Source organism: Rhinolophus sinicus, linkage group LG02 (assembly GCF_036562045.2).
Source record: "Rhinolophus sinicus isolate RSC01 linkage group LG02, ASM3656204v1, whole genome shotgun sequence".
Classification (NCBI taxonomy): Eukaryota; Metazoa; Chordata; class Mammalia; order Chiroptera; family Rhinolophidae; genus Rhinolophus; species Rhinolophus sinicus.
The window spans coordinates 31,578,376-31,596,142 of NC_133752.1; the positions used below are offsets into that span (position 1 = coordinate 31,578,376).

The 17,767-nt window shown below is 31.8% G+C and overlaps 1 protein-coding gene across 5 annotated transcripts in view; it reads left to right on the forward strand.

Annotated features, from left to right (window-relative positions):
• The window catches only part of TBCK (TBC1 domain containing kinase), a 178,789-nt gene that overhangs the window by 50,996 nt on the left and 110,026 nt on the right, over positions 1 to 17,767 (forward strand). For 4 of the 5 annotated variants that reach the window (XM_019738920.2, XM_019738921.2, XM_074322745.1 and 1 more), the window contains 7 exons: positions 3,299 to 3,440; positions 8,835 to 8,895; positions 9,990 to 10,051; positions 10,288 to 10,349; positions 11,416 to 11,570; positions 12,682 to 12,820; positions 14,974 to 15,073. In XM_019738920.2, coding sequence (XP_019594479.2) covers positions 3,299 to 3,440; positions 8,835 to 8,895; positions 9,990 to 10,051; positions 10,288 to 10,349; positions 11,416 to 11,570; positions 12,682 to 12,820; positions 14,974 to 15,073 — 721 coding nt within the window. The remainder of the gene's footprint in view (positions 1 to 3,298; positions 3,441 to 8,834; positions 8,896 to 9,989; positions 10,052 to 10,287; positions 10,350 to 11,415; positions 11,571 to 12,681; positions 12,821 to 14,973; positions 15,074 to 17,767) is intronic. The other variant, XM_019738922.2, reaches the window with a different exon arrangement.

A 17,767-nucleotide genomic window follows, 5' to 3' on the forward strand; every position in this document is an offset into this window, starting at 1 on the left:
TCAAATACCCCACAAAATCTTTACATTACTGATTATATTCTCCAAACTATCTTTCGTATCCCGTGGAAATCTTGTGGTTACCGATTTGTACTTTCTAATCACCTCACCTTCTCCCTCATCCCCACCTCCCTCCCAGACAAATACCATATGATCTCATTTATATGTGGAATCTAAAGAACTGAATAAATGAGCAAAGTAAACAGAAATAGTCTCAGAGATATAGAGGAAAAACTGATGGTTCCTTTATTTATTAAGAAAACATTTATTGAACAGCTTCTCTTCTGGTTGCTTATCTATACAAAAATAGATAAGGTGGTTCCTGTGTTTAAGAAGCTCATGGTTTAATGGGAATTTTTTTGTTTTGATGTCCTGTTTGTTAAGGTAGATAAATTCATAATCTTAAAGTTTTGCATGTCCAAAACTTGTGGTCCTAGGCAATAAACAGTTTTTTTCACAACCACTAAAACAATATTTTATATAAAAAAATAGCCTATACAATTTGATTCAAAAAAACTTTTGAATACAATTAAAATAAGTTCATAGTAAAGCTCTAATATCTTCATCATATGTGATAATTGCCTTTTGAAATAGCTTTTAAGGAGCTGTAATACATATGATTGCTGCTGCTTCTTCATTTTATCTAAATCAATTTGTATGAAAGAGAACTCCGAAAACATAATATAAACAAGAATTACTTTAATTTTTACATTTTATTTAAAGGTACATTAGGTTTTAGTGATAAACAGAAGAAAGGAAGTGATTTTTCTTAAAGCACATCAAGCATTTTTGAAGAACTAGGTTTGAATTTAAAATGCTTGGATAGAATTGGTCTTATGTTGCCATTTGGTTTGGCTTACTTTGAAGTCTTAGACCCAAAGGGTCTGACCAGAAAGTATCAAAGAGCAAAATGTGAAACATTAGCCAGGAAAAATAAAGTGATCAAACAGCTAAGGCATGAAAGAAAATATTTACACCAGAAGAAGCTTGTAGTTGATTCAAAAGACAAATATTAAGGAACAACAAAGTAAAATGTTAACATCTGTTTCAAAATATTGTAGAGTTAGAAATTGTACATTTCATTTTAGCGGGCCAGTAGCTTAATACCTTGTTAAAACATCAAACAGATGATGAAAGTCACTTATATTTACCTCACCAGTCATAGAGCAAGGTTCTGGTAATTTTCTTTGAGTGTTAAAATGCTCTGCTAAAAAAGAGACACATGTTAAAAGGAGATAATCTACATTAGAAAAACAATCCAAGGGCTTATTGTTTTTATTAACATAATCAGTTCTTGATTGGACAAGACATTATAATTTTGGGAGCAAGGGTTACCTCTATGTTTCTAGAGATCACCAGTCAGAAGTTTTAGATGTAACAATTTACCGATAGTGTTGCTTTACTTTTTACTACTCATGCTAACATTTTTGGGGGTTAGATGTGCTGGAAATCAGGATTAAAAATGAACAGTTTTCTTTCTGGATGTATCATGGTGATGATAAAAGTACAGCATTGCATTTGTGTCACATTTTCCCCTTTTATTAAATGTATGTGTATTCACTAGTATTTACAACAGTTTTATGAGGTCGGCATTATTTTACAGATTAAGAAACCCAAATGATATATAGAACATGCGGTAGAACTGAAATTAGAACATTAGTAAAAATATCAAGTCCATTGCTCTTCCCAGTAGATTTCAACCATTTCCAGAGATATCACACATTCATTTAGAAGAGCAGTATGATATCTTAGGGTAAAATGACATAATACAAATTTGTGTATGAGAAAAATACATGGACAAATTAAAAGAAGATATTAAGATCACCCTCATTATTGGATTAAAATGAAAAGGAATTAAAAAGCCTAATTTGCCCATTTGAATTTAAGTTATACGCTCTGATTTAATTGACTTGTACTTGACATGTAAATAAGAAGTATTGGCTGTTATAGTGTGAAGAGGTGGCTGTAGGATAAGCAATTGTGCCCTGTTCCAATTATTGAACATTATCATCCTATTCTAAGTCTGTAACATCATATAATAATTACTGATGATTGCTAAGACCAGCCCTCCCAACACACACACAGACCCTTTAATTTCTCTTCAGGAGTGTTTAGGTTCTTTTCAGATTTTGTTTCTTTCTACGTAGTATTCTGAGCAACACTGTTAATAAAATAAAAAATACCAAACAACTTAAATACATTAGAATGGATAAATGAATATGATATATTCCTGAAAAGAAGTAAATATTAATGACTTACAGCTATCTGCAACAATATGGATGATTCTTTCAAATAAGTGATGGCTGATTTTAAAAAAGCAAATCACAAAAGAATTCTCTCCAATAACATAAAGTTCAGAAATATGTTTGACTAAACAGTTTGCTTTTTAGGGATACAAACACATGGCAATAAAACTATAATGAAATAGAAGGAAGTTATAAATACAAAAATTCCAACTGTCTGTTCCTTTGGGGGGATATCAGGGAGACACAATTAAGGAGAAGCACAGACAGACCTTTAGTGATAATAAGATGTTCTTTATGTAAACTACTCAGTAGGTACATGGGTATTCATTGAAACGTTATTCTTTATACCTTATTCATATTTAATAGTCTTTCTTTTGTGTTTACTCAATATCTACTAAAGCAATTTTCAAAAAACTTACATTGGTGAAGATACAGGGAAATAGTCACTCTCATGTATTGCTTATGAGGATATAAATTGATGCCACCTGAAAGGGCAACTTGGAGATATATATATCAAAATTTAAAATGCATATACCTTATGACTTTGTAGTGCCACATCTAGGAATTTGTCATCTATACATAAATTTGTGGGACACGAAATGTTTATAACATGTTAATTTCAGCATTGTTTGTAGTAGTGAAAGAATGGAACTTCCAAAATGTTCTTCATTGAAGTTTGGTCAAATAAATTAAGTTCATCAAAACAATAAAATTATTAGCAGTTTTCAAAAAGAATTAGGCAAATCTATACTTATTTCTATAAAATGAGTTCTAAAACATACTTTTAAGTGAAAAGAAGGTGTACAGAGTAATGCAAACGGTATGCTGCCTGTGGGACACTGGTGATGGGTGGTCAAGTTTATATATACAGAAGTATCTGTGAGTGACTGGAATACAGAAATGAGAGAGTCTTTTCAGTTTATATATTTTTATAGATTTTGATATTCCTGCTACTCAAAGTAATAAGTAATATTTTCTAAGATAAAATGCACTACTACTTCTTACCCCCTTTGTAGTTCATAGTAATTATTTATCTTTCTAACATATCATTATAGGTATCCATCATACTTGGCACCTGAGGTAATTGCACAAGGAATTTTCAAAACCACTGATCATGTGCCAAGTGAAAAACCATTGCCTTCTGGCCCCAAATCAGATGTATGGTCTCTTGGAATCATTTTATTTGAGCTTTGTGTGGTATGTATAAGTAAATATTAAACTAATAGAAATAAAATTGTGTGTTTACTAGAATAATATTTTTGGATAGGAAAACTACTTAGTAATAATAAGATTTTGCTTTGCAAATTGACTAGATCTGAAGAGAAACAGCTCAGTTCTCAGTTGGACTTTTAAAAAATCCTGTTTGAGAATTTGCCTATTATTTTGGTATTTCTAGAAATGTATACACTTTTACTTATTATAAATGTAAATTTTACCAAGTGTAAATATCATTTTGATGTCTCTAGAAATGTTTGCACTTACATTAAGTATAAAACATTTACACTGTACTAATTATTAACTTACATTCTTTGACATGTTCATGCTGTTGCGCCCTTCTGTGGTAGTCTTAAATACCTTCTCCTCTCCTCTTATGTTTCCCATAAAACTCATTTTGTATGTTGGCTTTTTGAGGCCTTCCCCAGATACCTTCTATACTTGTATTTATTAAGGTAAAGACAAACTGCTATTAAAAACAAAGGAATTAAAAATTCAATAGCTTAAAGAACATAGATTTTTTTTCTCCCACATGTAATTGCCCAGCGAAGGTAGTGTGGGCTTTATTCCGTAATGCCGTGCAGAAACCTAGGTTACCAGGGATGGCTCCACCATTCTCAACATCTGGTTTCCAGAATTCTCTCTTTAGCACCTTTTTTTAGCCATAAGGAAAGGAGAAGCGTGAGTTCATGGTAACTGTCTTTAAGAATATGATCTAAAAGTTCCAATCATCAACTCTACTTTTCTTGGGTGACAACTTACTCATGTGGCCACATATAGGTAAAAGAGAGATTATGAAATGTAGTCTTTAGCAGGACACCTAAATATTGAGAAAAAAGTTGAGTAGAATTGGAGGGACAGCGAACAATCTGTCATGTCCAAGATGACAGTAATTTTGGAGGGACAACTAACAGTCTGTTGAGCCTACCTCCAAATACCTGCCAGCCCCAGGTCCCTGTCTTCTTTGCTCTCCTCTCCTCTTATAGCATTTCTCAAATTTGTCTACTTTACTTTGTAGCAGAAATTTTAATTTATCTATTGTTTCTGTCTTCCAATGTATTTTAAAAATACTTTGAACCTATTAAATCATTAATTTTTACCATATCTAAGAATTGGTAATAATAATTGACACTATTTTTCTCATTTTGTGTATTTAAGAATTAATTCAACATCAGAGGTAGTAAAGCATAATAGTTAAGAAACAAGCTTCTGTAGTCACAAAGAACTGGGTTTGAATTCTGATGCTGCAAAGTATAACTGTGACTTAGGGTAGCTAGCCTAACTTCTCAAGGCCTGTGTTCCACTTCTATAAATGGTAATAGTGTCTATATTGTAAAGTAGTTGGAAAAATTAAATGAAATAATTTATGTAAGGTACTTAATACAGGGTGTTATAAGAGAACAGTTCATAAATGTTAGCTTTTATGATTAATAAGCTATTCATAATAACATTTGTAGTTTACATATTGGCACTGCTTTTTCTAAAAGAAAATGCCAGATTTTTTTATTCTTTGCTATCCTTTGTCTAGACCATCTTACTTTTCATTGGTATGAAATGGTAATAAATCTCATTTTTGTTTATGATCATAGCCTAAATGAAAAATTATATTGGAATGTGAATGTGAAGTATACCTAAGTGTAAATGTGAAGAATAGAGCTTTTCCTTTTTATTACCATCACCTATATCTAAACTTTTTTTTTTTTAAAGATTTTATTGGGGAAGGGAAACAGGACTTTATTGGGGAACAGTGTGTACTTCCAGGACTTTTTTTCCAAGTCAAGTTGTTGTCCTTTCAATCTTAGTTGTGGAGGGTGCGGTTCAGCTTCAAGTTGTTGTCCCTTCAGTCTTAGTCGTGAAGAGTGCAGCTCAGCTCCAGGTCCAGGTGCCAGTTGCAGGGGGCGCAGCCCACCATCCCTTGCGGGACTCGAGGAATCGAACCTGCAACCTTGTGGTTGAGAGGATGCTCTCCAACCAACTGAGCCATCCAGGAGCTCAGTGGCAGCTCAGCGCAAGGTGCTGTGTTCGATCTTAGTTGCAGGGGGCACTGCCCACCATCCCTTGCGGGACTCGAGGAGTTGAACCCGCAACCTTGTGGTTGAGAGCCCACTAGCCTATGTGGGAATCGAACCGGCAGCCTTTGGAGTTAGGAGCATAGAGCTCCAACTGCCTGAGCCACCGGGCCGGCTCCACACCTCAACTTTTTACTAATGATCTGCGTATGTCTTATATGAGTAATTCAATTCAACAAATGTATGTAGAACATCATGACAAATGCAACAAGGGATAAACACATTGTGAAAGAACTTATAATTTAATTCAGATCCATAAACTTTGAAGATAAACGGAGAGCTGTGGAATACCAAGAAAGGAAATATTAATTCCGTCACATGGCTTCATGATATTTTAAGTGGTACTCAAAGTTTAAACAATCTCATTTAAGGATAGCAAATTGAACATAAGCCTAAATTTCCCTCTCCCTCATCAAACCCTTAGATTTGTATAAAATACTAACACAGCAAACTTTGGGTTCACTAGACATTCTAAGGAACTAGGTGAAAAGCTTTACCAAGACAATTTTGCTAGGAAGCTCTTGGCATATCACCAGAAAGTCAGTACAGCCACTCTGCCACCCAGAAGTTTCCATTGTCCAAAAGATGTGTTAAAAAATGAATTAAAAACTGAGTACATTTCTAAAAAACACCAAACATCTAAAGATGAACTCTACAATAAAAAATAAACAAAAGAAGAATTTATACCATTGAGAAGACTTTAAAATATACATGTTCTTTAAGAGATAAAAGAAACAATTCCATTCATGAAACAAGTATAGAAACTATGAATCAATAATATTTACTGAAAAGAACAACAACCAGCTAAGAGTTTTAAGAGAGAAATATACTACTGAAATAAAGAAGTAAATAGAGAGATCATAGTAAGCTGGACAGACTGAACATAGAAGATGAAATTGAGTAATTCTCCTAGAATATAACACAAAGAGATAAAGAATTTGAACATATAAAAGAAATTTTAAAAGACAGGGAAGATAGATTCAGATGTTCTATTACCTGTCTTACAGTAATATCAGAAGTAGAGAGTAAAGTCCATGGTTTGAAAGAACCCCCTAATTACCTTGCAAAGGGAATGAAAAAAAAAACAAACAACAACAAAAACCAATATCTACAAGTCCTATTCTAAACTTTTAAGAGATAACCAATAATAAAACAATAGGTAGCGTTTAATGAGCACTTATCAAGAGGCAGGTATTTTTCTAATATGTTTTCACCTATTATCTCAATCAATTATCACACCAGTCTTATGAAGTTTATCTAATTAGTTTTGTTTTAGTTTACAAAAACAAAGAAATTAAGGAAATTGATTAGGAAATTGAGGTACAGAGAGGTTAAGCAACCTATCTATTACATTATAGTAAGTAGTTGAGCAGATTTGTACCTATTAATTTGCATCCAAAGCTGTACTCTTAACCAAAACACTAAATTGCCTTTACGAAGTGCTGATGTCTTTATCAGTGTTAATGAGAATATTTTAAAAGCTCTCAGAGTGAAAAGATATACTGCCTAGGAGGAATGAGAATTAGATTGGCACTTAACTTCTTAGCAGAGTAGAAGCAAGAAAACAGTGGGACAATGCCAATGAAGTGCTGGGAGAAAGTAATTTTGAATTTTGAATGCTTTAACTCACAAAATTGACATTCAGGAGTGAAAATAAAATGATACATAGAATTTTGATAGACATGAATAAAGATCACTGGTAGGGAAATAACCTGATTCAAAGCCTATAAGCCTAAAAAGGCAGAGTGTGTTCACTGTATTGCAAGTAATCAAATTTAACTACAGCATGTGTGTGCTGTGTTCACCACAGGGGAGATAAATAGTAAATAAGCCTTTAGACTGAAAAGATGTGTTGAAGCCATAACCTAGGAGACTTTAAATACTAAGTTGAGTTTACATTTAGTCATATAAAATATTGGGGCCATTTAAAATTTTAAGCACGATACGAGTATTGTTGAAATCAAAATTTTTAGAAGATTAATATATTGATCTTTTAGAAGATTGTAATTTTTTAGACAATATGACAGTGTAAGAGATTGAGAAGAGAGAAGGGAAACTTTTTTCAATCATCTTTACCTGTAGTTCTAATTTCTTAAGTCTTTGAGAAAGTTTATTTCTTTTCTTTTTATTAAAAAAAAAAAAATCAGAGTCTCTTTTTCTCTACATAAAGACCGGCCTATCTTCTTAAGCTTTCTCATTCTAAGTCTATTTGAAGGATCATATAAGTTTAATTTATAACAAGGGAAACATAATATTCAACATTTATGAAGCATTTTCTATGTGCAAAAAAATGCTAAGCATTTTTTAATACATTAAATAACCCTCACTGCAACCTATGTGGCATGTACAGTTAATATTCCACATTTGTACATGAGTAAAGTGAGGCTCAAATTGGTTAAGTAATTTGCCCAAATTATATAAATGGTGGTAGAAAATGAAATTTGGCACATACGATAGTTGCTCAACACATAATCATTGAAGTTATAAGTGTTTGATTCAAGACTTCATTCCATGGAGCCAGCTATCTGAAGCCCACTAATTAGGAAACAATTAAAATACAGTATGCGTGTCTTAAAATAAAGAAATAAGCCAGGTGTTATGGGAGCACAAAGTATGGCTATCTGAGACATTGTGAGAGGAGGAAGGAGTTCATGGAATGTTTCTCAATAGAGATGACAGATTGCCTGGATCATAATATGTAAGTAAGAGTTAGTTGGGTAGATGAAAGGGTAATACGAATCTTTCCCAGAAAGAATCTTGGACTGCTAATCAAATAAGTCCTGCTACCCTGGAATCCCTCTAGACATTCAAGGATGTGGGTCTAAAACTAACATGCTTACAAAATAGTCACAGGGATGTAAAGTACAGCATAGGGAATACAGTCAATAATATGGTAATAACTATGTGTGGAGCCGGATGGGTACTGGAGTTATCAGGAGATCATTTAGGAAGTTATATGAATGTCTTAACTACTATACTCTACTCTTGAAACTAATATAATATTGAATGTCAGCTATAATTGAAAAAAATGAGTCATTTATTTAAAAGTAGCAATGTTTGGTGTCAAACTAAAATGTAATCATCCATAGATATATGAAATGTTTAAATTGAAATATTATGCAACATTTGAAAAAAAACATTACGTCACCAATAATTTCTCTTTAGTGGAACTAACTTTAAAAAATCTTATAAAACCTCTGAAAATAAGTAGAAGTACCTGATAAAATCATTTTCAGCTCTGGGGGGAAAAATCTCCCTAGAAAAAAGATGCAAATGTTAACTTGAATTATTTTCCCATTTGATTTAGGGAAGAAAATTATTTCAGAGCTTGGATATTTCTGAAAGATTAAAATTCTTGCTTACCTTGGGTAAGTGTCACACAGTTTATCTTTCAACTATAAATATAATCTTTAGTGACTGTTAGTAATCATACACACTAAGAATGTGTCTAAAATAGTGAATACACTGAAATATCCTCACTCTTCAATTTTCTCATGATCAGTGGTAAGCATTAATAGGACAACTTAAGTGACTTCTGAAGTATTATAATGGAGCTTTCCTTATTCACCACGGAATAACATGGATGGATATAAAATTAGTTTCATGATCTAGCCAACTAAACTTGTGACATCAAAATATGAGAATGTGAAATTATACTTCTCTGTAGCAGTTTACCTTCAGACAATATATCTTAACTTTTGAGCTTTCTGTTTAATGACTTGTTTGACTATGACTGAGGAAGAATGTTTTATTTTTCCTTATAAAAAGCTCACATATTTTACATGTATGTTAGATCCAAATATCTATAATTCAAATTTATAAAAATTTGTGTAATCTACTTCAGAGTGGAATAAATTAAGCATGTGTGGTAAAAAAGGACAGAAAAACACTGATAGAGCACTTCATGTAAGAGAATGACAGATTGGTGTATAGGAAAATATGGTTTGCAAGTAAGAATATATATAGAATAGTATTAATAAATATTAACTAATAATGAATTATAAATGAAATTGCATAACATTGATTGATACTAGCTCTGTGGAAGAGTCTCAGGGATTTCTAAATGTGGTCTACAGACTATTTGCACTTTAAATCCTCAGAGAAATATGTGTACATTCCCCTAATTGTATATAATAAAAATAAATTAATAATCTTAAAAAAATCAGTCTTTTTAAAGAGTAATATATGTATAGAGTACCAATCTACCTCCTTGAATTGCTGCTTTATCTAACTTAAATTTAAGCTGCTATCTTTCAGTATCTGTGATTCAATTAGTATTTAGTGTTTGAAGTATTTATTTTTATCAAAATACATAAGGAAAGTTTAAAAAGACACAAGCTTTAAATGTTAGAAGTTCCCAAACTGCATTACACAATTTTAAAAAAATTATCAGAGTTCAGTACACAGTTAGTCTGATAAATTAAAAAAGCAGCATTAATCATAAAATTTTTCTGTTTTATAGACTGTGTAGATGACAATATAATAGTTCTGGCTGAAGAGCATGGTTGTCTGGACATTATAAAGGTTTGTTATTAATCTGTTATTGAAAATTTGTTTATTTTCCCTTTTGGGAATCCAATAGCAGGTTATGTTAAAGCTGTGTTTATTTCTTTTTCACAAAGTGAAACACTAATATAAATTTGGATAAAGTCCAAATAAAGACTTTTTGAAAAATCAAAACACCCTAGATTAGCAATCATTTGAGTAAAACATATTTTTAAAATGGATCACTTTAGCTTTTTTCTCTCTTTATTTACCAGGAGCTACCTGAAAATGTGATAGATCTTTTGAAGAAGTGCCTCACCTTCCACCCTTCCAAGAGGTCAATATTATTAACAGTTTGGGATTACACTGAGATCTTTAACATATAAGTAGCTGATTTTTTTTCCTAGTTAGTTATAATAGTAAAGAATTAAATAAGAATATATATATATATTCTTCAATTATATAGTACTATATAATTGACCTCAGTATCATAATTGGTAGTTACGTTAGGTTGGTACAAAAGTAATTGCAGTTTAAAAGGTTAAAAATAATTGTAAAAACCACAATTACTTTTGCATCAACCTAATAGCTTTAATGTATGTTAATAAAAGAAGAAAAAAATAAGTAAATCGTAGTGAGAAAACTGGAATATACCAAAAGAAGTCACTAGCTCGTTTCCTAGCTTCCAATTAAAAACTTAGCTCAACTGTGGAGTGGATGTACATATTCCCAGACTCAAAGAATTGAATAGAAAAAGAAAACAAGTTTTTTGACAATATGTATTCTAGCAAAGAACTTGAATAAGTGGTGAGGTAAGCTAACAATTGTTGATTGTAAAAGGATTTCTTAGGAGTTTTATTATTTATTTTCATTTGATTATGTCACTGTTAGCCATATGTTGGCCCTGAACTCCCTTAAATGTATAATATTTGAAGATAATGTGTTCTAATCTGTCCTTAGACAAACATCTTTACCAATGCGTGTTAGGAACAGGACAATGATACTAAAAGCATAGTTTGGGGTAAATATGCTACACTAAATTAAAAGAATAGGAAGAAAGCCAAGAGGTATCATTAGTTTTCAATTTTATTATTTAAGATATTTAGTAAAATGGGTACGTGGTTGTCAAGCTAAAAGTAAAAAAAATGAAGCTGCTCATATGTAATAATTTTGATAGATCATAAGGTGCAAAAAGCACAACAGAGCGAAAAAATTCAGCTTACTACTTACAGTCACTTGATGGTTATAGAAACTCTCCTAGACTCTGCCAAAGAGAGCTATATTATATTCCTTGCTAATGAGATATTTAATATTTTTAATTGTCCACTTGAATCTGTGTTATTATTCTAGGACATTTTTAATGACTTTCATTCGTGCTCTGTATTTCAAATGTGTTTGTCAAGGCCAACCCCAGATGAATTAATGCAGGACAATGTGTTCAGTGAAGTGGCACCTTTATACACTCCGTTTATCAAACCTGCCAGTCTGTTTTCTTCTTCTCTGAGATGTGCTGATTTAACTCTGCCTGAGGATATCAGTCAGCTGTGTAAAGGTAATGGTACGTGAAGCATAGGCAATAATGTAAGCTTTGTGTTTAAAGGAAGTACCGTTATCCTAGTTTCAGTTTGGAATTTATCAACAATATATATAATACATTAGTATGACTTTATGGACACTTATCTTGGAATTAAAAGATAATTCTGGATGTGCTTAAAATATAGCGAACCTAACATGTTAATCCTTTAAATTTAAATTACTTCAGAGCAAGAACTTTAAGAATCAAAGAGAAGTAGCACCACAAAAAAAAATTATTATGTAAAGCAAAGTCCTATTTTCATCTCAAATCTTAATGCTTAAATCAGCTCTTCGTTACATCAACATTTTTATTGCATTATATATAATTTATTATAAATGATCTCTAAAAATAATACTATTGATAGGAAGTAAATACTATTATACTCCACATTTTAAGAGAATATCAATTTTTTTTTTTTATTTCTCCATGAAAATTACAACTCTCAGAATGTGTGTTTTAGTGACACCAGTAAGTTACTCTTACGCTAAAAAGTTATGAGTTAAGTCATGGCAGGAAGTGGTGACTAAACATTCAGTCAGTCAGATATTTATTGAGTTCCTACTATGTTCCACACACTGTATCTTCAAGTAACATTCATGCCAAATGGGGAGGCAGACAGAGATTTAGTCACACAATTACTACTAATGGAGGTCAGTATGGACATAGCACAGTGGAAGCATAGCCTGCCTGAGACATCAAGAAAGACTTTTCAGAAGAGGCAGCAAGTAACTTAAGACATGAAGGACGAGACAGTTTGTGTTGATTGCCCACCCATGTGCTTTTTTCTGCCCTATTCCTTTCCCATAGAGCCTGATACACACACACACACACACACACACACACACACCTCCCATGTATCTCTTACCTAAATTGTAAAAATTTAACTTTTCCTCAAAGAAACTGAATGTATATCCAATATATATATATATATCTGCATTTCATCCTCAGTGCATTTTATAGTATGAATATTGTAAAGGATATCTTACCATGTTTTTCAGTTTTTACCTTTTTAGACTATCAGCTATTGTCTGTTGCCTTTTAATAAAAACAGAAAGTGAGATAGCTATGATTCTCTTTAATTTGCCATTAATAGATATAAACAGCGATTACTTGGCGGAAAGATCTATTGAAGAAGTGTATTACCTTTGGTGTTTAGCTGGAGGTGACTTGGAAAAAGAACTTGTCAACAAGGAAATCATTCGATCCAAACCACCTATCTGCACACTTCCCAAGTAAGCAAAGAAAAATTTTGGAAACGAAAAATATCTAGTAATAATTTTAAAAAAAATTTTGGTAGACATTTCAACTAAGTGATTATGCAAGCAATGAGGAAGTTAATGCCTTACATTTTTAGTTGAAATATCAAATTGCAGAATTCCCATCAATATTTGTATTAAACATTATTTTTTATAATTTGCTTTATCCTCTATTTGAAGTAAAATTATTATTTTGGAATATCTTGTAATAATTGATGTTCAGTAAATTAAAAATGTAAAAGTCAGAAAGAATAGTAATATTCAAGAGACTTAATCAACTAGTGTGCCTATTAAGGAAAAACACGTTCTATTTCCAATTATATTTGTAAATGTAAGTGTATTGTATGGTCTCATTGCTTGTCCTAGAGCTCATTCTGCAGCTAAGTCACTGTTGAGAAAAATCTACAGAACTGTGTAAGATCCTGGACATCATCCTATAAGTTGGATTGGAAGTTAAATAACAATACAGCCCTAAGGGACAAAGTTTTTCCTGTTCCATTGTTCTTTATATTTATTCATAAAGAAATGAACCTGAATCTCTAGTTTCTACCAATACTTTATAATTTTAATTTTAGATTTTTGCATTAGATTTGTGTATTATAGTTAACTAGAAATAATCTGCTCATCATATGTTAAATTTGGTGGTTAATGATTTGTATAGACCATTGGTTATCTACTTTTTTCCCCTTAAACTAATTTTTAAGTATTAACTTTAGTTGGACTGCTCACATATTGAATTAAGTAGAAAATCAGGAAGTAAGATGATGGAAATTCCAAGAATAAATGGTTTGAAGGATATATAAATTCTCAAAAGTAATTTTCTGAAATACTAAGTAAACTTCATGCATTATTCAATATTCTTTCTCCTGAGAAGTTACCATCATTATAATTTTTCTTCCTGATTTTCTCATTCTTCACTCATCTGAACATTCTCAGGATCACTTTTATGAGGTGTGATAAAAAACTATGGTGAATGTTTAAATTTTAAAAAATGTATTACGGTAAAAGACACATTGCCATTAATCTCCCACAAAACACTCCCCCTCTCTTTGAACACACTTATCCCGTCCTTGCCACTTTATGAAGCAGTTCTGGAAGTCCTCTTTTGTGAGTGTCTTTAATTGCGCTGTCATGGCTGCCTCGATGTCCTGAATCGATTCAAAACATTTACCTTTCATGGTCATTTTGACTTTGGGGAAGAGCCAGAATTTGCACAGTGCCAGATCCACTGAATAAGATAGATGAGGACACACCGTAATGTTTTTATTTGACAGAAATTGCTGTACCAGAAGCGATGTGTAACACGGAGCCTTTCCCGTTTTGATCACAAACCACAGTAGAAAGGTAGGGACTTTCAATACAGGAAACGGCACATGGAACCTTAGCACCAGTGTGTGACAAATTTCAACTTGTTTGGTGCAGTCAGTTGGGTGTGAGCTATGGTTGAGAGAAAGCATGTTTTAAAGTGTGGCATAAATCATCCTCCATCATGACAATGCTCCGTGTCACACATCGCTTCTGGTATGGCAATTTCTGTCAAATTAAAACATTAAGGTGTGTCCTCATCCACCTTATTCACCAGATCTGGCACCATGCAAATTCTGGCTCTTCCCCAAAGTCAAAAGGATTCAGGACATCGAGGCAGCACAACTAAAGACACTCACGAAAGATTTCCAGAACTGCTTCAGAAAGTGGCAAGGACAATGAGATAAGTGTGTTTGAAGCAAGAGAGTATTTTGAGGAGTATTGATGGCAATGTGTCTTTCACTGTGATAATCTTTTTTTTATTTAAACATTCACCTTATTGTTTGATTATACCTCGTACATTGTGTCAAGAGAGTTATTCTTGCATTGAAACTGCCTGAATAGAGTGTAAATTCTACTCTTGTATTTCCAAAATGCTTTATGCTTATATACTATATTCTTATCAAATCAGCATATATTTTAAAATGAGAATTGTTTAGAGAATTTTCAGCCAGCAGCTATGTATTTTTTGTTAACTCATTCATCATGAAATTTATTTCTTTAATGAAGTGATTGAGGATTTAGAATACAGTTTTATTTTCTAAAAGAAACACTGTATCAGATTTTGTATGCTCATTGAATAATATTTTTAAAAATCTTTTCAGTTTTCTCTTTGAAGATGGTGAAAGCTTTGGACAAGGTCGAGATAGAAGCTCATTATTAGATGATACCACTGTGACATTGTCATTATGCCAGCTAAGAAATGTAAGAATGGTATTTTGGCAAATTTGCTTCAAATCTGTTTTTTTTTTTTTTTAAGTATGCATTATTTCATTGTTCACAAAAGTGGTTTTATTGGTTTATCTTTTTACAATCATTGGATAAAGGTTTTCATTTCTCCGTATACTTGGTAACACATAGTATCAAATTTTCCAAAAATTATTTCTCTCAAAGGTATGGAAGGGTATTTTGCTATAATACCAATTTTTAATTCCCTTATTATAGTGCAGTTGTGAGTTCTTTCATATTTTTTTGTCTGTTTGCTACCTGTTCTTCACATGACTAGTTCATATCTTTTGCCAATTTTTTATTGAGTGATTTCTCACTGATTTGAGGACTTTTGAAAATGTATTCCAGATACATTAGTCTCTGTTGGCTATGTGTAGTGCAAATATCTTTGTAATCTGTGACTTTTCCTTTAACTTTTTGTTGGTGTTTTTAGTGAATAGAATTCTTAATTTTATCAGTGTTTTTCTTTATAGTTAAATATGTTTTATGTGATATATTTTGCTTATTGTAACTTATTTAAAGTTATACTAAGGTTATAAATATATTTTCTGTAATGTATTTCTATATTTTCTTCTGAAAGATTTAAAGATATTATTTTTTTCATATTTAGTCCATTAATCCTCCTGGACTTTTATTTTTCTTTTTTAGTAAGAGGTGAGGTAGGTAGCTAATATCATTTTTCATTCATAAGAAATAATTCGTTGTCTCAGCACCACATATTAAATAATTTACTCTGCTTTTTTTATCTACAGTATCAACTCTTTCATATATGCATGGGTATGATTCTGGACTTTCTGTTCTGAACACCCTCTTACTTCATAGTTTTATATGAGGTCTTGATGTCTAGCAAGAAAAGATCCCCAATTTGTTCTCTTCAAGATGGACAAGGGGCTCTAGCATCTTGCTCTTCTATGATTTTTATAATCATCTTATCAAGTTTCATAAAAAAATAGGATTTTGATTGGAAATGCATTGAAAATTTCTTGGTTAAATGTAGAAAATTAATACCTTTAACATATAGAGTCCTATTTCTTGAACATGATATAGAATTACTACTTTATTTTATATCATGATTTTCTTTTTAATGTTTATATATCAGTTATCAAATTTATTCCTGAGATATGTTATTGTTGCTCATATAAATAGAATGTGTGTATGTGTATATATGATGTTTCTTGCTCTGAAGTCAGATTTGTTTGAAATTAGCACAGCTATTCCATTATCTTTTAATTAATGTTACCATGGTATGTCTTACTCAGTCTCTTTACCTTTAACTTATCTATGACTTCAAAGCGTGTTTATTATAGACAACATAGAGTTGGATCCTATTTTTTTTTCATGCACACTGACTATTTCTGTCTTTTAATTGGTGGATTTAGACCATTCCCATTTAAACTAGTTACTGATATAGTTAGATTGATATCTGCCATGTGTGTAACTGGTTCTGAATTCCTTGCTCTCCTATTTGTTTTTTCTCTCTCTCTATCTCTCTCTCTCTCACTTCTTTTTCTGCTTTCTCAGGTTTTAATTGACTATTTTATATGACTCCATTTTCTCTCATCTTTACCATAGCAATTATACTTCTTTTAAAAAACGTGGAGTACAACATATGGAATATAGTCAATGGAATTGTAGCAGATATATACAATGTCAGAGCGGTGGTAGATTGGGGGGAGGGTTTATTATTTTGTGATGGATATAAATGTGTAACTATTACATTGTTTTGTACACCTGAAACTAATAGGGGGGGAAAAAAGCAAAAAAGAAACAAAATAAAATTAGTGGTTTCCTTAAAATTTGCAGTATACATTCACACCTAATAGAAGTTCACTTTCAAATAACACTATACTACTTCCTGGGTAATGCAGGGTAGGTGTTTTTTATCACTGTATTTCTGTTTCCTTCTTTCCATCCCGTATTACATTGCTGTCAGTCATTTCACTTATCCATAGGCTTTTCAACAAATACATTGATTTATTATTTTGAACAAACTGTTATTTTTAGATCAATTAACAATAAGAAAAATAAAAGATATCTTGCACTCATTTATTCTTTCTCTAACATTCTTCCTTTCTTTATGTGTTTTCAAGCTGATGTATATCATTTTCCTTCTCTCTGAAGAGCTTCTTTTAACATTTCTTTCAAGGCAGGTCTACTGGCAACAAATTCCCTCAATTTTTGTTGTCCAACAAATAATGTATTTCTCCACTTTTGAAGGGTAATTTTGTTGGATACAGAATTCTTGTTTGCTTGTTTTTTTTTTTCTTTCAGTACTTTAAACATTTCACTTTATTCTCTTAACTTGCATGGTTTCTGAAGAACAGTCCAGTGTAATTTGTATCTTTGTTCATCTATAGGTAAGGTTTACCCCACCACTCCTTTTCCCTCCCCCAGCTCTTACTTCTTTCCATATTTGATTTTCTATAGTTTGAATATAATATGCCTTGGTTTGGGGGGGTTGTTTATTTGTTTTGGTATTTATTCTTCATGGTGTTCTCTGAGCTTTCTGGTGTTTGTTTAATTTTGATAATTTCTGTCATTATTACTTCAAATTTTTCTTCTGTTTCTTTCTCTCTCCCCCTTCTGGTATTCCTGTTACATAGGTTGCATCTTTTTTAATTGCTTCATCCTTCTTGGATATTGTTACTTTTTTCATTCTTTTTCCTCTTT